Genomic DNA, 25,001 nt, shown 5'->3' with positions numbered 1-25,001 from the left:
CTCAGTATCGGGTCTTAATAGGACTGGAGCATCTCCAGTGATATGCTCAGCTTGGTTATGGTGTTGGTGTTCCTGTCTGAGACATATATGGCGGGAGTACTCTGGTTCTCTCTTGTCACTGTCAGATACGACGGAAACTGAAACAAAGGTTTTCCAATGCTCTCTTTGTTCACACTCTTCTTCACCTTTCCCGTCATGTCCATCATCACAACCTTGCCTGGGAGGATGAAGGACACTATCAAGTTGTCATCACAGAAATCTATTCCACAACATTGTCCATCTACTTTAACAACATCCTGTAGTGTGGCATTTCCCTTAGTAGATACGAACTGTATCTTCTTCTCCCGAGGCAGAGTGACGGCTGCCTTTTCCCCGGGCAGGAGACACAGGCCCCACGGCTTATCCGGAAGTTTCACCTGGGACACTATCTTGTTGGTAGTGGTGTCCACAAGCTTTACTGAGCAATTGCTAAAGTCAGCCAGTAGAAGCCTGTCTCCGGACAGAAAGGCCACACCGGTCAGGAAGCAGTAACTGGCGTCTGCTGCCGTCTTCACTGGAATGCCAGGCAGCTTGCTAAACTGGTACTGTCTTAAGTCTGCACGGCCTTGGTTTAAGGCTGAAATATCGAAATAAAACTTTCCATGAACAACAACTTGAAAAAAAATGTTTATTTATGTCTACTTCGCAGGTATTTAACATTTAGCAAACTTAGATATGTTCATAGTGAACAGATGTATCAAAAGATGTGTTAATGACCTGGATGGAACGTGCATGTATGAAACAATATATACAAATGGGCATGTACACAAAGAGATACTTGAAGCTTTAAAATAAATTTTCTTGGATTGTTTGCAAATCTGAACAATTAGTAAATTGTATGGACATAATTCATATAATTAACTACACTTGCCGCGTTTTGTGTATTTCATATTTTTGAAACTTATAACTCAGTTTTGGTGATAAAAAATGATGTTATCTCAAATGATATTAGAACAATCATACTTAAAAGTGTGTTTGGATTAATCCTTTATTTTGAAGAACAATATGTATTTAAACACCTTTAAATTTGAATGAAATCAAAGGATTATTACAGTAAATACTTAGCAAAATATTGGTGTCATAGTTTGTGAAACACCCAATAAAATGTAAAACACCCAGTTTGTTTCCGGTTACCCGCCCTTATTTTCGCCCGTTTTTTCTTAATGATTATCAGCTGCTTTGTCATAACACTCAAATAGTGATCACACTGACAATAAACTACTTTATGCCTCTCTTGTTTCGATACTAATCACAAACAAGTCCTAAAGTTATTTTTATGAAGAAACATCCAGCAAAGGGGGCAGTATCAGCCAGGGAGTGTACGGTGTAACAATATGAGACAGTGACAATCAGTGAAGTACACGGTGTAACCATAGGGGGCAGTATCAGTCAGAGAAGTATACGGTGTAACCATAGGGGCAGTATCAGTCAGAGAAGTATACGGTGTAACCATAGGGGAAGTGTCAGTCAAAGGAAGTATATGGTGTGACCATAGGGGGTAGTATCTATCAGATAAGTATAAAGTGTTACCACAGGGACAGTATCAGTCCGCGAAGAGTACGGTGTAACCATATGGGGCAGTACCAGTCAGAAAAGTATACGGTGTGACCATAGGGGGTTGTATCACCCAGAGAGTATAAAATGTTACCACTGGGGCAGAATCAGTCTGAGAAGAATACGGTGTAACCATCGGCGGCAGTATCAGTCAGAGAAAAATTCGGGGTAACCATGCGGGAAGGTATCAGTCAGGGAAGTATACGGTATTAACCACAGGAGATAGTGTCAGTCAGAGAAGTATACGGTGTAACCACAGGATATAGTGTCAGTCAGGAAAGTAAACGGTGTAACCACAGGAGATAGTATCAGTCAGAGAAGTATACGGTGTAACCACAGGATATAGTATCAGTCAGAGTAGTAAACGGTGTAACCACATGAGATAGTATCAGTCAGAGAAGTATACGGTGTAACCACAGGGGATAGTATCAGTCAGAGAAGTATAAGGTGTAACCACATGAGATAGTATAAGTCAGAAAAGTATAAGGCGTAACCACTGTGGATAGTTTTTATCAGATAAGAAAATGGTGTAGCCACAGGATTTAGTATCAGTCAGAGAAGTATATGGTGTAATCACAGGATAAATTATCAATCAGAAAACTATAAGTATCAGTCAGAGAAGTATACGGTATAATCACAGGAGAAATTATCAATCAGAAAACTATAAGTATCAGTCAGAGAAGTATACGGTGTAACCACTTGGGAAAGATTTTATCATAGAAGAATATGGTGTGACCACAGGGAATAGTATCTGTCAGAGAAGTATAAGGTGTTACATTACTCAGAAAAATATTTGGTGAAACCATAGCCTAGCATAGGGGTCAGAATCAGTCAGAGAAGTAGTATATAAAATCTCTGACTGAAACTGCCTCTTATGAATACATTTACAGTTTAACCATAGGGGGAAGTACCCATCAGTCAAAAAAGTATACTGTGTAAGCAGAAACCGTAGGGGGCATTGTCAGATAAGGAAGTTTACGGTGTAAGAATTGTGGGCAGTATTAGCTACATAAATTAACATTGAAGTGATAGGGCGCAGTATCAGTCAGAGACGAGTACTGTTTAAGCATAGGAGGCAGTATCAACCAGAGAAAAACACAGTGTAACCGGAGGGGACAATGCAAGTCCAGATAGTAAACGGTGTTACAATAGTGTAACCATAGAGGGCGGTATCAACATCAGAAGTAAACGATGTTAACAAAGTGGGCAGTATCAGTAAGAAGAGAAGTGTACAGTGATTGAAGTTTTAAGGCATTAATATATAATTAATTTATTAGGGTCAATTGTATACACAGTGGGGTTTAGAGGTACCGTAAATTATCGTCTTGGAAACGCGTCAGATCTTATACTTACGTCTGTAAATCGCTTATTTGGTGAGTTTTATAAAAACAATATTTTATTTCGAGTACTCGAGTAGTGATTTGGTACTCGGGTACTCTGATGATTGATCTAGTACTCGAGTACTCGGGTACTCGTTGCCATCCCTAATATATATAACAAATATAATAAATCTGTGACTGAAACTGCCGCCTATGCAAGCTATAATATAATACAGATATCTTTTAATAAAAGATATAAATATATGAAATAATCTCTGACCGATACTGCTACCTATGATGACAACGCTGTACCATTAATAAATGTTAATGCCGTCTTAAAATAGTCTGAACAGTGAAATAAAGTGAATTGATGCAATGTTTGAAAACAACGCATTTTGAGGTCAAACCTAGAACACTCACCGGCACAACACACATTCACACGCAAGTTCACACGCACGCACACATGAACACACACACACACACGCACGCACGCACGCACGCACGCACGCACGCACGCACGCACGCACGCACGCACACACACACACGTTCAAGCACACGCATCCGATTGTGCATTAACTTCTGTTTTAAAAGGAAATTATACAAATCTCAAATGACGTGGAGAATGGAGGGCAATAAAGTCACATGGCGTAAAATAAAAGATTTAAATAAAACATGAAACCTTATTGTGATATAACTGCTTTGTGTTGCTTACCTGGCTCCTGAAGTTTTGTCTGCTGGTCTGCCAAATCTGATGCCACCTGGTCTGCCAAATCTGACGCCACCTTATCTGCCAAATCTGACGCCACCTGGTCTGCCAAATCTGACGCCACCTGGTCAACTCTGCCAATTGCTGTGCATGAAGCCAGCAGCTGTTCTGTGGTGGGGTCCCTTGTGAACTTGAAGTATGACACACTTTTTTTACCTCTGATGTCTTTAAGGGCTGACTGAAAACCGACTAACTCCTTAATTGCACTTGTTCCAGATATGAACAACTGGTTACTGTTGACTTCCTTGGCTTGTAGCTCAGCCTTGAGCTTCTCAGTGGCAGCTTGTATGTCTTGGCAATTTGATTTTAGTTCACTCAACAGGCTTTGTGAGTTTTTTTTCTTCTGCTCAATTTCTTCCAGTAACTTTTGTTCCCTCTTATCCAGGTACTGGTTGATTTCATTCCTGAACTTTCGAAGCGCATTGATATTTGTAAAGCTCTCTTCATCAATATAGTTCATGCTCGCTTGTATGTTGTCTGAAAGGTTGCCGATATCATTGACCACCTGGACAAGTGCTGCCTTCAGACCGTTGTATTTTGGGCCCTCCTTGTACCGCTTTGCCACTTGAGAAATCCTTTCAATAGTGCATGAGCTGTGTTCTTTCTCAGCCAAGCAGTCTCCACACAGAAGTGTCTCGTGATTGGGACAAAAGTATTTTATGAACTCTTCGGCATGGCGTTGACATGTTTCCGTAAAATGCTTATTCTCACTCTCTGGTTGGAGTGAAGAAGGCATGGTACTCTTGTCCTGAAGAGGGTGGCTTTTGGTAAGCTTCATGTTCCTGTGTACTCGGGCACAGTTGGAACACAGGAACTCCTTGCAGACGGTACAGAAGGCATCAGGAGGGATGTCCTTGCCATCGTTCGCACATGTCTGGCAGAATGTGTGGTCAGACACCGATCCTGTTCCCTCGGGTGCCTTTTTCCCTGAGACTGCATCCATCTTAAGTCTAAAATCATAATTTGATTGTCAAATATATACTTGGTTTACCAAATTCTAAACAATTTACAAGAGCTATTAAATCCAGAAGTTGACTTTCGAGTGGCGCTACAAAGGGGCGTAGCATTTTGGCATGCGCACCCCCTTTAGAACCGAATTAATTTTAATCAAATAGTTGACAGGGGAGGTGGGGGTACTCTCCCAAGAAAGGTTTATAAATTTCTAGGCCGAAAAAGTGCATTTCAGGCATATCATTTTATATTATTCTCCTATATATTGAAATAAAAGACATGGCCAAATTTACCGGGAATGCGCCCTGTGCAACCTCACCTAGGATTTGCTTGTGATTTTTGCTGTCAACCACCACCCGCATTTAAATTTTACAACTGACCATGATTAAAATACAATGGAGAAAATGTGCAAACATCACACAAGAATGCAACATTTCACACGGGTCGGTGTAAAACCGAAAGCCGAAAACAACGGAAAACCCGGAGACTCCTTAATTGTTTTTTTTATTATATACAATAGAGTATTCGAGGTGGTTTGTACGCCGGGATTTAAAACATCATTGTGTTCGAGGGTTGTATGCCGTAGTTGTTGGTGGCTGGAGAGGGGTGGAGAAGTCGGAGGAGGGGGTGGGGTGGCTTAAACCGGAAAACCCTTTAATCTTCATAGTGCATACAGTAGAGTTTGCGAGGTGGTTTGTACGCCGCGGTTTAATACTGCATTGTGTGTTCATGGATTGTAAGTTCTGGTTGTATGTGGTTGGAGAGGCGTGGGAGGTCAGGGAAGGGTGGGGGTTAGGGCTAAAACCTACCTTTAACTTTCATCAGTATATGCTTAGGGCATGCGAGGTGGCTTGTACGCCGGGGTTTAATACTTCATTGTCTTTGTGGTTTGTATGTCGTGGTAGTAGGTGGTTTGAGAGGTAGGGAGAAAGGAGAAGGAATGGAGGGCTATAAAGATGTCTAAAATACTACTTTCAGATAATTTATTTCAAAGTTTAGAGGTGTGGTAGACTAGGGCTCATACTATATTCTCTGTGAGGTGAGAAAGCTGTGAGTGTTGTGTATGTGTAGGAGGGGGTGGGGCGGAAGGGGCGGGGAAGTCGGAGGTGATGGATTTCGGCGAGAAAAAAGCCTCTAATGCTATTTTTTGTGCTTATAAATATCGTTTTCTTGTGCGCGAGGGGATGGTAGTGGGTTGTGTCTGGGGCTACTGTACTATACACTTTATGCGAGGGTGGGGCTGTTTTAGGGGGAAGCCGTTTGTAAAGAAGGAGCAATTAAAAGAGTTCAAAATGCTACAGATAATTACCGAGAAGAAAACTTTTATTACTGCGTGAATGGGGGTGCGCTCTGTCTCAAGCTTCATTGTATTGGAGGGCGTATAGGGTGTGTAGCGAATGGAAAGAAATATTGATGAGGAGAGGCCATAAGAATGCATATCATACTTCAGTTAACTACAGCAAAACACTCGCTTTCCCCATCATAGTGCGTGAGCTGTTGCTGAAGGCTGATGTTTACACTATAATTTCTAGCCCACGCCCCCCTCCTCCGACTTCTCCACCCCCCCCCCATCACCCAAAACCATGACATACAACCCACGAAAACACAATGCAGTATTAAACCCCGGTGAACAAACCACCTAACATGCTCTATTTTATGTAATTATGCAAATTAAAGCGGTTTCCGTGTTTAAGCCCCCCCCCCCACACACACCACCTCTTCCGACTTCCCAACCATCTCCAGCCACCAACAACTACGGCATACAACCTTCGAACACAATGAAGTATAAAAGTAAGGGGGGGGGGTCCGGGTTTTAGCCACCATCTCCCCCTCCTCCGACTCCCCCACCCCTCTCCAACTATCCACAACCCCGAAATATAACCCACGAAAACACAAAGCAGTATTAAACCCCGGCTTACAAACCACCTAGCATACTCTACTGCATGTACTTTGAAGTTTAAAGGGGTTTCCGGGTTTTAGCCACCCCACCCCCTTCTTCGACTTCCCCAACCCTCGCCAACCACCAACAACTACAGCATACAACCCACAAACACTATAAAGTTTTAAACCCCGCCGTATAAGCCACATTGTATACTCTTTTGTATATACTTATGAAAATTTATAATTCCGGCAATTCAACCAACCGATTTCAAATTGAAACATTTCGTTTGAAACCTCCATTTATAATTTTCTTATTCGTTCTAATTTGTGCCCCCCAGTTACTAGTCCGTACAAAGGCCAGGATTCTTTATTTTGTTATGGCAAACTAGTGGCAACATGGGAACATAAAAATGTCGCAATAACATAAAAGTCTTTCTGAACGCCACCTATTGTGACTACCTCAAGGCAAACATTTGGTTAAGAACGATGTTACATGGATATTGTGGCTGCCTCAAGTGTGCACTCACTATCTTTAAATCCTGGCACCGCCCCCTATAAAAATACTATTTTAAACTAACCTTTGTAAATTGTTAACGCTTGAAAGCAAGTCCTTTCCGATAGTCGCTCGAATATCTAAAGTACACAAATCACTAAATTCATAAGTGGTTGTCGTCTATGATTTTAATATTTAGTGTTTGGAGAGAGAGAGAGAGAGAGAGAGAGAGTCAACGAATTTTAGGCGTCTTCAAAAACGAAAGTAGTAATCTCTTGATAAGAAATGTTATCATAGGTGCTGCTAGAACCCGGTATCCGGTACCCGGATTGAGTTGATACCGGGCTGCGTGATAGATGAGATTAAATAATCAATTGAAACATGATCCGGTATTTATTGCCTATTGAAGGTATGACCACCCGTTAACCAGTAAGTGTTTATTTCCCTTACGCTTATTCTCTAGAGAAGTATAATCATAAGAGAAAATATTAAGCAAACTGAATAAGACCAACCCAGCGAAAACCGATATAAACAATCAGTTAGGTGTGCTGTTGTAGTTTTTTAAGTCACGTTCGAACTAAATAAAAGCAACATGCCGATGATATTTGCTGTAAGCGTTTTGCTGAATGTGAGGCCAGAAGCTGATCTGGAAGCCTGGGGTGCCTTCTTTCCGGGGACTGCATCCATCCCGAATATGCATTTTCAATTGTTAGATCTACATTAGCTTACACTTAACCAGGTAAAGTAGGACAATATATTAATCGCACTCGTCGCAACTTTTATCCGTCCGGCCCGCTTTCATGTCCATTTCATAACTGTGTCATTAACTTAATATTCACGTGATTTAGAAGAAATTTGTCATTGGTAATCTTTATCAATTGTTTAAGTTAGAGCTTATCAGTTAATCTAATTCTAGCATATTTGCAGAATTAAAATTCCTCCTATGTTGAATATTTAGGATTGATCGCGTTGAAAATAAGAATTGATACCTATGCTTCATATTATATTTAAGGATATATCACTATTGTTACATTCAATATTTGCCTGATTCAAGTATATGTAATACCATCCTGTGTGTAGGCGTCGTGCGGTATTCATCACTTCTGTGATTGGTCTTTCGTACTTAATTTATTTTCTTGCATACCGGATGTGTGTTTCCGGTCATGTGACCGGTGCGGGAAGAACTCATCTAACACCCCCATGTAAGATGAGTCACGCGCAACAACGCGCCACTTCTTATTTCTTTTATTGTATGGTTTATGAAAAGTATATTATGCAACTTCAATGAAGCGTAATCAAAAATATAGGTATACAATACTTAAAATTAAAATTGAAAATAAATAATCGTAAAAGCGCGATTTTAAAGGAACTATTTGAGGTCGATAGCACTTGATTTAAAATTACTGCGCTTTGTGACGTCAGTACACAATGTCGCACGCGCTTTTTTGAAATGAAATGTACAAAAGTGCGTTTTCTACGTCAATTTTTCAACAAATTCATTATTTTAGGTATGCAAGAACAAATATTAATCGTGTCTCCGGTCCGGATCGAAAAATCCGACCCTCGGGCACGCTGCGTAACTCGGTACGCCTCATTACCGGCTTATGCGCGTGTCCTCGTGTCGGATTGTTCAATCCGTACCGGAAACACATGATATATACTTATAATCTTGACCTAATTGTTTCAATATCAATAACGATCATTCTATCATAACCGCCAGCGGATCAGAATTGCCCGTTGATTAGTTCCAGATCAAGAAATAAGGAAATGAATCAGTTTTCACTCAATTCGTTCAGCGTTTATTTCCAAAGTATGTTTGAAGAATAATATACTTTGAAAAGATCTACCAATGCAACTGCCCCAGTTAACTTGTGTTCCAGTTAACTTGTGTTTTACTGACCGTTCAAAGGCGAAATTTGTTCCATCATTTATTTATGCATGTGTCGTCTCTTTGTTTTTTTAACGACTGTGCCGTTTCGGCCATTACCTTATTCCCCTTTTCTAGCACACCGGATAGGCATTTCCGGTGACGTCAGCCGTGCTGAAAAATCCCATCTGGCATCCCCCCATGCCAGATGAGACACGCGCTGTGACGTAATACTTTCTATTTCTATTATTAAACACTAACTGTAACCATAGTTATGCGATTTCAATAATTAAGTCCCATTAACATTAACTTTACAAAATATTCCTTAAAAACAAAACAAAATAACCCTTAAAAGACGTGATAGCGAAGGAACTTATTGACGTATTCAGTGAATACAAATTACTGCGCGTCATGACGTCAGTAAACATCATCGCACACGCTTTTTGGTGAAATGTACAAAAACGCGCATTCTTATGTATTTCCTTCACAAAAAAATGTTATTTAAGGTATACTAGAAAAAATATCTATCATGTGTGTCCGTTCCGGATAGAAAAATCCGACCCTCAGCAAGCCTCGTTACCTGGCAACGCAGGTGCCCTCGTGTCGGATTTTTCTATCCGGAACTGGAACACATGACAGATATAATCAATATTGTCTATACTTTAATACTTGACCACTGGCTTGTCCCAGTAGTTTTCAGAGTTTGGTAAGATTTAAAAGTACCTAAGTACTATTATCGTCAGACACTGCATTTTTGCAAACTTTTTATTTAGATCACAAACTATTCTATCAAAATATGTATATTAAGTAAAAAAAGTAAAAAAAAAACACTCCCTGTCTCTGGTCCATATTCAAGTTTGAATAAGGAATAAATTAAGGATCGAACTAGTTCTTTATTCCTTATTCAACTTATAGCGTGTTACAAAGAAGTCGAAGCGCTAAATCCTATTAGAATAGACAATGCATGTAGGCAAACTTTTGGTTGAGAACAATGTTGCATGGATATTTTGTTAAAAGATTGAAGAAATGGGAGACCTTAAAATTGAGATATTTTTTAAAGAATTTTGTTCTTTATTCGGACTTTGGTGCCATATTAAAGCACTTTTAGCAATATTCCTCACTTGAATAGATAAGTAAACGTTTTGTGTAAACTACTTATGCATTTTTTCCATAAAGGTGATCAAACGAGTTAGTTGGTTCTTGGACCATTTCACGATTTCTGTTCCTTATTTTGTCTTTTGTGCATTTCTAAAGCGCTTTAAGTACTTAAACCCTCTCGAATAGACAATGCGTTTCTGCAAACTCTTTATAAAGAGCCTTTTTATATTTTTTAAAAAAAATGTATAAGTAAAGATGTTGAGAATTCATTTTTTCCGTTCGTATTTCGAGTTCAGTTTAAAACATTATTTATTTTACAACGATTGTGAAGAATGTTATGCTAACTTATACTTAGTAACTCTCGTTTGCACGATGTTGTGAGAGAGTGTGGTCTCACATGCGCCAAGGCCGGGAGTTTGAGTTTGAATAAGGAATAAGTTCCTTACTCCTTATTCGCAGTATTATACTTCACTTTTAGCCTTTTAGCTAGAGACTTAGTTCTCTGTATTTGGCTACCGAAAACCCAGGGAAAAGTCTTGAGGTTGTCGAAGGTCTTTTTGCCCAGCCTTAGTGCGGCACTGTTAATGGCGCGGACTACAATACCAAGACGATACAATATGTACACATCCGGGGACTCAATAGAGACGGCCGAGAGTCGCCAGAACATGTCTTGCCAGATTGACATGTCCATCCATAGTGTGGCGCGGTGAAAGTCATTGGTTAAAACACCAAAATAATACAGTATGAATTCGGAAACTTAAAAGAGACACTTGGAAGTCGGAATTCAACTCACACAAGGGTGAGTTGAAGGAAATATAGAAATGTATAAAAACGTTAAAACGATCTGTAAAACGACTAGGATTTTCCACTGAAAGGTTTCATCTTAATGAAAAGGGTTTTATTTAGTTTTTATTATTCATATGATACGAGACACAAACAAATTCCCAATGTGTGTATGATATTTTAAATGTTGACATAATGAATGTGGATACATAGCTATGACCCAGTTAATTCGAATATGTAGAAGATTTTTATTGATTTAAGTGTAAGATCGTATGTTATTGCATAAGTGATATAAAATGACGATCTTATACTAAAATCAACAATTTGTTGTTTCTTACAGCTTTTTCCGGAGTTTTATTAATATTATTATTAATTTTCTAAATACCACTTTTTGAAAAGAGTGTTTTTTTCACGCAAAAGTATTGCTAATGACGTAGCTGTCAAAACAAAATTCAAACGGTTATTTTTTTTTTCAAAGTATATATTTATTTTAATTTATGCTGCCTTTTTTGAATAAACACAATTTCAAAGGAGTTCTTCAAGTTAATATTTTAACTCCTTAAATTGCAGTGAGATTGTTGTTATATCAGATGATTAAATGTAAAAATATGTTATTGTTAATTGAAATTTATTATTGTTTCATTGCAAAAAATGTTATTTTATGCTACAAATGATGTTACGCCTTTATGATGATTTTCAGATATATGTGGCTAGTGAAGGAAAATATTGCATGTACAGTTTATAATATGTCTGTTGATTAAGACTTCTTTTCCCTACTTTTCGAAAAAGCCGTGTTCCCTTTTCTATATGTGAAAGCCTAATATTGTTGTATTGTTTTGTCTTTAACGACTTGTTGGAAAGAAACCAGCAAACAATTCATATTATGAACTGAAAGATGGTAAACAACATATATAAGTCATTCTCTACTTGTTAAATGCTATTTTTCCTGTTGTTTTTTTTAAATGTTGATTTTGTAGACCTCTTTATCTCTATTCATGATCTCTGGTTACTGATTGCCTATTTAGATTAAGAGCTGCATATCTATAGTCAATTTAATCCTTGCCAACAATTTCATTTGGCCTGATGGCTATGAACATTTCAACTAAAATGTCGTTCAAGGCTTAGTTAATCACAGGTTTTATGGAACAGGAAGACGCCATTACAAAAGATTGTTAAGAAAGATTTTATTTTGTAAAATGATCTAAAACTGATGTTCAGAAGTGTTTGTTTGTTTAACTTTATGTTGCCAGCACTCCTACGTTTCCCTACTATTTTGCCATAAAAGCTGATATATATTTTCCTACTTTTCCATGGGATAATAAAGGAGAGCTAATAAGTGTATCTTATGTTATGGGATATGTTCCATAGAACCAGAATGTTATAATATACTAAATTTGATTTAAGGTAAAGTACCACATTGACCTGAAATGATTTTTTTTCTTGATGTGATAACAATGTGTTATTTCTGATTATAAGGAAAAAATGTTCCTTGTCTCTTATTGTTACAATGTTGAGATGTTCCCTTTCACGATGAAATACACAAGTAGGCGTGTCTCTTTTATCTTTGAATGCTAACATGTTGAGATGCTCCCTTCAACGATGAGCTAAAACATGTTAAGGTTTCTCTTTTGTCACTAAATCTCACTTTGTTTTGATGTCCCCTTAGTTGGAAATATCAGATTTGAGGTGTTTTCTCTCTCTTGATTAGAAAGTAATTTTCACTACTTAATGTTTAATGTTTTTCTTTTCAATGTTATTATATTGAAATTTGCCCTTTGTCTCTAAGTTTGTTAATGTTGAAAGGATCCCTCTCTCTGAGAGTGATGAGTTAAATTGACTCTGAGTACGGTATTAAAAATTGACCTTTTGTTTGTCTCTGATTGTGATCATTTTAAAATGTCCTGTTTGTCTCTGCATGTCCCCCTTTGTCTCTAAACATGTTCAGTGTTTAATTGCTCCTTTGTCTCTGATTGTGTTACTGTAAATATTTTCCTTTGTCGATGAATGTGATAATGTTGAAGTACACCTTTGTCTCTGAATGTGATAATATTAAATGTTTCCCTTTGTACCTAAATATGTTCAGTTTTAAGATACCCTTATGACTCTGAGTGTACTAACGTAACAAATGTCCCTCTGTCTCTGAATGTGATAATTTTAATGTGTCCTCTTTGTCTCTGAGGTTCATCGTGTTGAAAAAAAAACTTTTTCTCTAATTATAATAATTGCAATTTGTTCCTTTATTGGATACCAATGTATTTTTCTTAGTGTGATAATGTTAAATTGTCCTCTATGTCTCTAATTGTGACCATGTTGAATTTTCCGCTTTGTCTCCGAGTGTGATGATGTGGAAATGTACCCTACATTTCTTAGTGAGATCGTGTCGAATAGCTGGTTCTGTTTCTGATCGTGATCATGTTGAATTGGTCTCTTTGTTGCTGAGTGTATGTCTGTATACTTCTTCCTCTTGTCTCTGAATGTGATCATGTAATTTAGCTGCCTTTTTTTGTTTCTGAATGTGACGATTGTTGAATTGTTCCCATTGAAAATAGAGTTCTCCCTCTTGTCTCCTCATGTGATAATGTTAAAATTGAATAGCTTTCTTTGTTTCTTAAAGTGGCTCTTGTTGAATTGTTTAATAATATATAATTCTCTCCCTTGTGCCTAAGTGTGATCATGGTGATTTATTTTCCAATTGGTATGACTGTCATGTTGATGTGTTTTATTTGTTTGATTGTTAGTGGTAATATGTTCCATTTGTCTTGATCTCATGTGATATTTGTTTTGGCATTAGTTTGTTATGATATAGTCTATTGTGTGTTAAAATATATATGATTTATTAGGAGCTGTTCAAGACTATCAGAATTTCATTAGTTGTGTCATTGGCACAGAAACGTATCAATTATGCCAAAACATGTTGAGCATGTCTTAAGACATACGTTTATAATAAAGTATAGCAGAGTACGGTTGATATTGGTAAGCACCATGTTTAATAGAATAAATGTACTGAAGTATCCTCCCAAACTATAATTTAAATGAAAAATGTAAATGTGATTTATCTAATGAGATGAATTGTGTTTGTTAGTGTATGATTATTGTCAAATCTTCAAAAAGTTGATCAACCATTGTTGTGCTATTTTTGGAATAAAATGTTGTGAATTTCGACCATTATTTGATTTGTGTGTTCGAGTTTAGCTAAGCTTAATGGGGCACGTTGCTCAACAAAATTTTGCCGTCAAAAATCAAATATTTTATTAATGTATTAGCAATTGATCAGCATAAAGTGGTAGGCTTGCTTTAATCATTTATGTGAAAAAAATACCTTTCCGATAAAGGTTAGCGAAATACCCCGCTATAATAAAAGGCACCATAATTTCTTCAACTTTATACTGAATTGCGTCATAAAGTATTAAAATTTCATTGAAAAAATACATGTTAATTAATAAAAGATAAGACTTGAGAAAAGCATAACACAATTTTATTTTAGAATTTGCACACAGAAGTAAGATAAATTTGAAACGTCAGAATAACAATTTTTTTTCACATTTTATTTTTGTTCAACGTTGTTCAAGTGTTCAGTGTTTCAGACGACGTCGCTCTCTATGACTATATTTTAGTATGATATAGCCAAATGATTAAACTTTCTATGTGTAAAAACAATAGGGATTTCCGGGCTAAATTTTGCGTCATTAAAACTCAATACTTAAACAAAGCGTAACTTTTAATGTAAATGACTTTACATTCCGTTGAACTTCTTTGGGTTTTTTTATGAACTAAATGGAATACTTAATCACTTTCAACGTGTGTATTATAATAATAATTAATAATAATAATAATAATAATAATAATAATAATAATAATAATAGCTAAAACACACGTTTGTGTTCCAATGATTATTGTAAAGAAATAAAACAGTAATATTACGATCGTAAATCGTATAACGATTTGCTGAAAATATATTCTGTACATGTGAAGCAGATGAACAAGCTAAAGTAAATATTCGACTCAGAAAATTAAATAGGGAAGCTTCGATTGGTTTTGCCGATTTTACCTATAATTTGACACTGTTTTGCAAAGAAATGATAGTTTCCAGTGTGAATATTGGAAACCTCATTGCCTGTGAAACTGTGTAGCCTTTTCCCGTCTTGACCTGAGGGTCATGTATTTCTACTCAATTTTGTGAGACACGGCAATAGTCAACCATATGTTTTGTTGTGATTAAATTTTGTGTATTTGATTTTTTTATAGGAGCCAGTTACTTGTTCATTTGGGGCTGGTTTAAAGTGAAAAGCTAGGTTAGTGGCTATATGAAACATATAGTAAAAATAACTGTGGTCTCAGGCCTTCTAACAGTCCATCTCACTCAGAACGGTGGCTACTTGGAGCCACTTCCCGTGCAGCCCAGTACCGGCCTATACCTTTGCTTTGGCTTTTGTCAATACCTTTGTAGTTATATACATATCATATGTCCGCAGGTAGTTCTCTCATTCTCTATTCCTTTTACGTTTTTAAGAGCTTCTGCGGTAGAGCGTCGACTGTTTGTAGCAGGACCTGCACTGTGAGCATTAAGTATATGTTCAATATATTTTGGACGATTGCAGATAATTTGCAGCTTGTACATCCAGGAAAGATTACGATGCATAGCTTTATACTTTCCGCAAAACCATGAATGTGCGAATCGCTTACACTACATTGCAGAAATTTATTTATTATTACTCTTGTGTCAAAAGATACATTTTGTGCAATGGGAACGGGGTGGTTTATTTTCTTCAAGCACTCGGGAGACGATGACAAGCCAGTAAACACGTCCGTAGACTCAATCAGTGTTTAGTAATAAAACATTTGCTCTCTATGTATCGCGTTTCCGGTAAGAGAGGTGATGGATGTCAGAATATGGCCACCTGCGAGTATGAAGCTGTTTCTGGTTTTATTTAGCAAGTGCACGGTTTCGACAAATACTCAGATTGCACGTTGAATTTGCGTAAGCTAATCGAGTTACATTCTTAGTCAGTAGGAAAAGATAAAGTTTAATCTAGATTATTGACAATGGCTCTATTGCTAACGCTCACTCCGCCCATTCCTTATCATTATGATTTAACTGAAGGCCATCTTACTATAACGTAGAAGAATGCTTAGTGATAAGATCGTCATGTTATAAACCTGAAATGTAAAACCATATTCACAGTTTCTTACATTTCAGACAAAAACTTGCACCATTTTCTCGGAATAGTTTGTTAACTACTTCCTCTTATAAAACGTTTTAGAGCAAAATAAGTTTAAGTCGAGGGACTGAACGTGATAGTGCTTGCATAGTTAGCGAGTTAACTACTATGAAACGTTATCATCTTTAGATGATCATCGCAAGGTGAAATCAAACAACATTACGACTACGTACACGCAAAACAATGTTGACGTCAGCAAAGTTAAAATACATTGTTGAACGCATTGTTTTAAATTGGTTGCTAAATTAAATATTACTTAGCCCGAATCCCAATCTATTTTATTACATTACTCGAATGGCTGAAAATCAGGCTCGAAAATAGCGTACAAACATATAGAAAGTGCCAGGCATTTAACGAAGCTATTTTTACCCCAATGCCAGTCGGTGAGCGTAAAGAAACGTGCACAATTAGCCAAAGACACACAGCTTATCTTCCGGAAACTAAATAATTTACACAATTTTTTAAGAATTGGTAATTTTATAGTTCTATAACGGTATTTTTAAAGCAATTTTCATAATTTGATGATGAAAAATGGTATTATATTGGCGCCAAATGTATCACTTGGTGTGAAAAGAAATTGTATTGTGTAGGATAGCGTCTTTTTGCACTAACTGAGGACAAATATTCAAGGAAAAAATGAGGACAAATTATCTCTCACTTCATTATGGCAAATTTACAAAGAATTTGAAATATATTTTATTTTGAACGCATTAAGTGAGCACGCGCCCGGTGCTACCTTACCCAGGATGTGCTGGTGATCCCTAAATATTTAACCTGCCCTAAAACTTAGTCCATACAAAGGCCAGGATTTCTTGTTAGCTTTTTTCGTACGGCAAACTGTTGGCAACATGGAAACATAAAAATGTCGGAATGAAATGAAAGTCTTTCTGAGTCCTGTGACATTGATACCGGCCCTATCGATACCGGGATTTCTAAAGAGAGTATTATATTACCTGATACCGACTGTGACGTAAAACCCGGTACCAACATAATCCGGAATCATAAACTGTGCCATTTTCAAGTTACTTTAACCTAAATAAATGAGATATGAAGCCCCTTTATGACACGTTTCACACGTGTTGCCAATTAATGGATGTGTGAGCGCCAGTGTCGGGGTGTTCATTACATTCTTTAATTGCATCAAACAATAAAATGTTTTTTTTAGATTTATTTATTTTACATAATTATATACCACTTTATAATAGAAAGTTCTGATTTCTTTTTGAATCTGAAGAAAATGTTTTAAAAAAATATTATGCTACACCGAGTTGTTTTTAACATTATAACAGTAAGCACTTAGCTAATGCTAAATAATATGCTAATATTATGAAGAATGTTATATGATTTAAGTGTCTTTTTTATTCATTACTAAATATGTTGTTTTGAGTTTTTCTTAGTTCTATGTATTTTGGAAATACTTAAAGAGATACATGTTCTGTTACAATTATGCACAATCACATGATTTACACAATATTTCATTTCTTGATGTATTTGAATATTTCTGTTAAGGGAGTAATTTGTGGATCGAAGACAAGGTATGTTGTGAAGTAAGTTTTCAGAACATATTTTTTGAATGAGTCAACAAATGACATAAGGTTTAAGGCAGCAAAAAGATACACCAATAAGCCCCTTGATTAGTCTTTTATGAGATGGTCTTTCATGGGTCAGTATAACTGATTACTTCAGAGCCCGTAAACGTCAGATGATCATAATTGTGTATTTATTAAAACACTTATTTGTTTATAACTCTGATTAAGGTGAAACGCGACTATGAATTTTTTTCGAGTTACTGTCTGAAAATTGGTATACGAATAGAAGAGCATATTCCCAATTAGGGACTGATTTTATATTTTCAATATTCGGAACAGTTTTGACACTATGACTCCTCAAAATATACCACTAACGTCAATCTCGAGACGTCTCTCATATTTTTTCGTTCCAGCTACAATAACCAATAGTTTCACCAATTCTTCGTTTACCGCTAAAAAAAAATAAACCTCAGGTGCGTCTTGTTAAAACGTTCACGCACATATATTTTTCGTTCTCTTGTTTTACGTTATTTATTTAAAATTCGTCTTTAACGTCATTTCTCGCGGGAAAAACGGCGTCGTGTTTCGTTGAAAAAAGTGCTCTTTTCTTTAATTCTTGAAAAAACTGCTCGTTTAATTTTTGATTTTTTTAAACACATGTATTCAATGTTTTATTACAAATCGCCTGATATCAAAAAAGGGTACCTTACCGAGTTCGTTTTTGCGCAGTATCAAATAATCTAACCCCTATACCTGTTCTTTTTCATTACGTATTGTTATAAAACGTTTAGCATGACGTAAATCGAACTATTATTTACGCTAATAAGATCTTAGTTTTGAATAAACCACTGATCAATAACATATAACAGTTATTGTTAATTTTAGTTAAATTGATAATTCAACATTGTTTTCTTCTGTTGAATTCCGTATAGTTAACATTATTAAATAATTGAAGCACTGATTATAAATGAACTATGGTTAAAGTGACATGCTTATCCAAAATCCATGCATAAACATGTATAACAAGATCAATTTTGTCTAATAAAACTTATTACTCAATTATGCATTTATGGAAAATATTAATTACTGGTTACAAGATTTTAACCGCGTGTTTAATAACAGAATGCACAAAAACATTAAATTATTGGTGAATGCTAAGATATTTACTGTGGTCTACTCTCATAATGTAAAAATACCATGTTTTATGCTCATTTCTTTCAAACCAACTCGATTTTCTCATAAGAACCTTTGTTTTCGACAAAATTTCTGCATCCAAGCGTCAGATCACATATTACGACCTTACTATCATGGAAGTCAAATAGACTTATTTTATTTGCATATAGAATGTAAGCTTTTTATTTATACTTATATATAGCTATATCCTACCTATATAAATATTTTGACAACAATATGCTATAATTTTAAACTGTAATATTATTGTATATAATATTATTTATGTTCTATGTCTATCAATGTTAGGATATATTATGAATATGTCCAGCCATGGGGAAAATTAAGATATTGAGTTGAGTTGAGATGGGAGAGTAAGTGTGCATCTTTAAATAGTTACTATAAGCTCATTTTGTTAAGGGTTGTTATAGCTTACATACAAACACACGCACAAAACGTACAATAAAGTCACGTACGCACGCGTAAAAACGCACCCCACACACCATCCCACACTCAAGAACGCGTGCACACGCATGCATATATGCGCACGCGCTCGCGCTCTCGCACACACACACACACACACACACACACACACACACACACACACACACACAATCTTACGCACGCCCATACACACGCACACACACGCACGCGCACACGCACACACACGCTCTCACACACATGTACGCTCTCACACGCAGGCATGTATGTTTATACGCACGCCCGCACGCACGCACGCACGCGTGTACAATACACACGGCAGGGACATTGAGTGCGGGATAAGGTACCTATGTTGGCTTCTGTATCATAGGCATTGAATGCATCGCCGAAAGTTGTCTCATGAATTTTCTTGAGCGCACGAGAAGCTTTGATTGCGTGGTAAAGTCAGGAAAACAAAATAACTCGTTATGGATTAAAACAAACAATGCATTGATTAACAAAATTAAACCTTTTACTGCACTAAAAACATTAACTTTAAAATCATCATTTGAGCCCTTTGGAACATATATTTTATCATAGTGTGTGTGTGTGTGTGTGTGTGTGTGTGTGCGTGTGCGTGTGCGTGTTCGTGTGTATGGGCGTGCGTGCATGTACGAGTATTTGGGCGTATACGTGCGTTCATGTGAGTGCATTTGTGTGAACTACAACAACCCTTAATAAGATGAGATAATAGAAATAATTCAATGTAATCATTTACAATCAGTGCAAACACAAGTATTAAACACAAATACGATTTACCACAACTAATACTATTGTTTTAATATGCCTTTAAGAATAAAAACATATCGAAAACAATGGTTCTTATGAAGTATACCGAGTTTAATTTGAAAGAAATATGAGACCGTAGTAAATCCTTTAGCATTCACCAAAAAAATGAATCATTTTTGTGCTTTCTACTATTAAATAAACAGTTACAATCTTTAATCAGTGAATAATATTTGTATGAGTTTATTATCTAATAAGAAGTAAGGGTTTATCAGTCAAAATAAATGATTGTTATACATGTGGAATATTGATTTGAATAAGAGTTTCACTTTAAAATTTTAGTGTGTTTTAAATTAACGCCGATTGAACCCGTTATGTATTGACCACATGAGTCATTTTCTTTCTGTTCAAAGAATGACCGATCATTTTTTAACGTCAAGGACTGACCATCCCCCACCCCTCCCCAAACCGTTGCGTAACAAATGACCCTCGTTGAAATGTTCAAGAGTTATATTCACTACCAAACTCAATAATAAGTCAATAATATGGTTACCAATATTAGTGGAATTTATTAATTGTATATGATTTTATTCAACGATAACCGATTGACTACATCAAACTTAGATTCAAAACACTAAACTCTATAGTCGCGTATTTTATAGATCTGTATACTATTACATTTTTCTCCGATAGTGACATACAGAAGAAAATTTGGATAATTTTAAGGGGGGGGGGGGGCTGCACCCCCTCTACTGCCGGGATCCGTTTGTGCTTATTACAATGCAGATTTCTGTCGATTAACATTTTTTAGTTTGTTAGTTATATTTTGTGTATGAATTGTGTGTCACATACTGGATTTACTATGCTTTTGCTTAGTTTAGAGCCTTATAACTGCAGATCTCTACTGATACTTATTAAAGAAATTAGTAACTAATAAAGTAGTAGAACCGTTTATTGTTGTGTTATTACTGTAGATGTATTATATAAAAAACAAAACACTAATCAGCATAGTAACAGCTCACAGCATAGTGACTGGAACGATTATTGATGTGTATTATCAAAATATTATAATTCGGCAAATGAGATTGCTTAATAATTAAGAAAGCCTCTCATTAAAATAGCCGCCAGATTTAAGTCATTGATTTATAAAGCTGGTTATTCAGCGCCCGTCTTGTGTGGAATTAGATATTTTGTACAATAACAATAACATATATCCATAACATAAAATTGATAAGACACTCTAAGATTTCTAATCTTTCCATTTAATAAACAAAAGCAATTCGATTAATGTCATGATAAACGTTTAAATACACTTCGTATTGAAAAAGAAACAGGTATAGGGGTTAGATTATTTGATACTGCGCAAAAACGAAGTCGGTGAGGTACCCTTTTCTTGATATCAAGCGATTTGTAATAAAACATTGAATACATGTATTTAAAAAAATCAAAAATTAAACGAGCAGTTTTTTCAAGAATTAAAGAAAGGCGCACTTTTTTCAGCGAAACACGACGCCGTTTTTCCCGCGAAAAATGACGTTATGGACGAATTTAGAAACAATGACGTTCAACAAGAGAAAGAAAAATATATGAGCGTGAACGTTTTCACAACACGTACTTGAAGTTGAAATTTCATAGCTGTAAACGAAGAATTGATGAAAATATCGGTTATTGTAGCTGGAACGAAAAAATATGACAGACGTCTAAAAATTGATGTCAGTGGCATATTTTGAAAACTCGTATATTCAAAACTGTTCCAAATATTGAAAAAGTAAAAACAGTCCCTGACTGGGCATGTGCTCTTCTATTCGTATACCAATTTTCAGACAGTTACTCGAAAAAAAATCATAGTCGCGTTCCACCTTAATTCATTTAGTTATGTTTATTGTTTATACAATAATTTGATGTATATAAGTCGGACAATGAGATTATCTACTCTGAAAGTGTCAACTTTAAAAGGCCATGTACCAATTAACAGATACACAGGAAAATGACCCAATGCTGTGAGACAAGTGGAATAAACAAGGGATGCACAGCGGGGAGTTATCATGCCGCATATACCTGAAGTTAAAATATTATAAGATGTATACATTCTCAACCGTTTCACTGTACTTGTAATTTCCTCATGTTTGGAATGAACAGAACCTTTCTCAGATAGGCATGTTTGTAGCTGTTATATTTGAAATCAGACCAGAACAGACTATTTATTTTGATCTAAGCACTACAAGCTCATTGCCATAATACCACATACACCAGCAAAAACATGTTTTTAAGGCATGTAGACAACTAAATTGCAAATTATTAAACGATTTTGCATACATATAAGACCTATTACACTTTAACTTTTAAAGATCAGCACACACTGGGTGTTCATTAAAACGAATTATTTCTTTCCAAATATATTCCCCAAATAACACACTAGAATTAAAAGACAATTACTATTGAAATAAAATATATTGTATATAAGATTTACAGCTTGATAAAAGTGTGTAATTTTAAGGTGACTGTAAACCTACTAAAACATGTAATTATAATATTTTTCATTCTTGAAATCTAACTCTCTTTTTTGTTGTTTTTTAAGATATTCAAAGTCATAGCTGGTTATTGTGGACATTGATACCGGGCCTATCGATACCGGGATTTCTTTAGAGAATATTATATTTACCAGTATCGACTGTGACGAAACACGCGATATCGACATAATCAGCTATCATAAACTGAGATACCTGATTTTCCCAATATCGATACCGGGTACCGTATTAATCAACACCCGAAATAATAATTATGCCCCCCTTCGAAGAAGAGGGGTATATTACAGGCATGTCGGTATGTCGGTCGGTCGGTCGGTCGGTCGGTCGGTCCGTCGGTGGACCAAAGCTTGTCCGAGTGATAACTCAACAAATCCTGGACGTAAGGTCATCAAACTTCACATGAAGGTTGGGCCTGACCAGTAGATGACCCCTATTGATTTTGGGGGTCATCGGGTCAAAGGTCAAGGTCACAGTGACCTTTAATGGTAAAATAATTTTAAAGCTTGTCCGAGTGATAACTCAACAATGCCTGCACCCATGGCCCTCAAACTTGACATGGAGGTTGGGCCTGACCAGTAGATGACCCCTATTATTTTGGGGGATCATCAGGCCAAAGATCAAGGTCACAGTGACCTTGAATGGTAAAAGGTCGTCCGAGTGATAACTTGACAATGCCTGCACCCATGGCCCTCAAACTTGACTTGGAGGTTGGGACTGACCAGTAGCTGACCGCTATTGTTTTGGGGGCTCATCGGGTCAAAGGTCAAGTTCACAGTGACCTTTAATGGTAAAAGGTTGTCCGAGTGATAACTCAACAATGCCGGCACCCATGGCCCTCATAATTGAATTAGAGGTTGGGCCTGACCAGTAGATGACCCCTATTGTTTTTGGGGGTCATCGGGCCAAAAGTCAAGGTCACAGTGACCTTGAATGGTAAAAGGTTGTCTGAGTGATAATTTGACAATGCCTGAACCCATGGCCCTCATAACTGAATTGGAGGTTGGGCCTGACCAGTAGAAGACCCCTATTGTTTTTGGGGGTCGTCGGGCCAAAGGTCAAGGTCACATTCACCTTGAATGGTTAAAGGTTTTCCGTGTGATAACTTGACAATGCCTGCACCCATGGCCCTTAAACTTGACTTGGAATTGGGCCTGACCAGTACATGACCCCTTTTGTTTTTGGGGGTCATCTGGCCAAAGGTCAAGGTCACAGTCACCTTGAATGGTAAAAGGTTGTCAGAGTGATAACTCGACAATGCCTGCACCCATGGCCCTCAAACTTGACTTGGAGAATTGGCCTGACCAGGAGATGACCCCTATGGTTTTTGGGGGTCATCTGGCCAAAGGTCAAGGTCACAGTGACCTGGAATGGTAAAAGGTTGTCCGAGTGATAACTCGACAATGCCTGCACCCATGGCCCTCAAGCTTGACTTGGAGGTTGGGCCTGGCCAGAAGATGGTCCCTATTGACTTTAGGGGTCATTGGGCTAAAGGTCAAGGTCACAGTGACCTTGAATGTTAAAAGGTTATCCGAGTGATAACTCGACAATGCCTGCACCCATGGCCCTCAAACTTGACTTGGAGGTTGGGCCTGGCCAGAAGATGGTCCCTATTGATTTTAGGGGTCATTGGCTAAAGGTCAAGGTCACAGTGACCTTGAATGATAAAAGGTTGTCCGAGTGATAACTCGACAATGCCTGCACCCATGGCCCTCAAACTGGACATGGAGGTTGGGCCTGACCAGTAGATGACCCCTATTGATTTTAGGGGTCAATGGTCAAGGTCACAGTGACCTTGAAAGCGACCTCGACAATTCCTGGACCTATGGTCATCAAACTTGACATGAAGGTTGGGCCTGCCCAGTAGATGACCCCTATCGACTTTGGGGGTCATCAGGCCAAGGTCAATGTCACAGTAACCTTTAACGCAAAAAAGTTAACAAATCTTCTCCCACTGATATTTCAACAATGCCTGAACCTATGATCATTAAACTTGACATGGATGTTAAGCCTGACCAGTAGATCACCCTTATTGATTCATAGCTCCAAAGGTCAAGGTCACAGTGATCTTGAATGGTAAAAGGTTGTCCGAGTGATAACTCAACAATGCCTGAACCCATGGCCTTCAAACTTGACTTGGAGTTGCAACTGACTTGTAGATGACCCCTTATGATTTAAGGGGTCATTGGGTCAAAGGTCAAGGTCACAGTGACCTTGAACGAAAAAAACTTGTCTGTGTGATAACTTGACAATGCCTGCGCCCATGGCCCTTGAACTTGACATTAAGGTTTCTGGTGACCAGCTGATGACTCTGGATTTTGAGTTCATAGTGTCAAAGGTCATGGTCATAACACACTCTATCCTCACACTTTAATGGTCATAATCTTAAAACTGACTTAACGGCAACAAATCAGCTGTCATTTCAGTCCATGCATATTTCATTCAATTGTCCATCTAATCCTGACAACATGGCGCTCAGGGGGGGCATAATGTTTGACAAACATCTCTTGTTTATACTTACTTTTGTTGACTGTTGAATAAAGTCCTTTCCGATAGTTACTCGAATATCTTAAGTACACAACTCATTACTTTCACATGTGG

General features: G+C 37.1%; 1 protein-coding gene across 1 annotated transcript; it reads right to left on the bottom strand.

Annotated features, from left to right (window-relative positions):
- Positions 1-14: 14 nt before the first annotated feature.
- On the bottom strand, positions 15-25,001 carry LOC128216385 (uncharacterized). The gene is made up of 3 exons (XM_052922945.1): positions 24,922-25,001; positions 3,625-4,628; positions 15-616 (listed from the first exon to the last, which is right to left on the bottom strand). Exons 2-3 carry the CDS (start codon positions 4,619-4,621, stop codon positions 15-17), a joined length of 1,599 nt encoding a protein of 532 aa, XP_052778905.1. The 5' UTR covers positions 4,622-4,628; positions 24,922-25,001.

The sequence above is a fragment of the Mya arenaria genome, chromosome 14 (genome assembly GCF_026914265.1).
Source record: "Mya arenaria isolate MELC-2E11 chromosome 14, ASM2691426v1".
NCBI lineage: Eukaryota > Metazoa > Mollusca > Bivalvia > Myida > Myidae > Mya > Mya arenaria.
This window is presented reverse-complemented; position numbering and strand designations above follow the sequence as displayed.

Coding starts and splice junctions, on each gene's coding strand:
- LOC128216385 (XM_052922945.1), bottom strand. CDS start 4,621: ATGGATGCAGTCTCAGGGAAAAAGGCACCCGAGGGAACAGGATCGGTG. Junction 617..3,624: donor GACAAAACTTCAGGAGCCAG/GTAAGCAACACA, acceptor TCGATATTTCAG/CCTTAAACCAAGGCCGTGCA.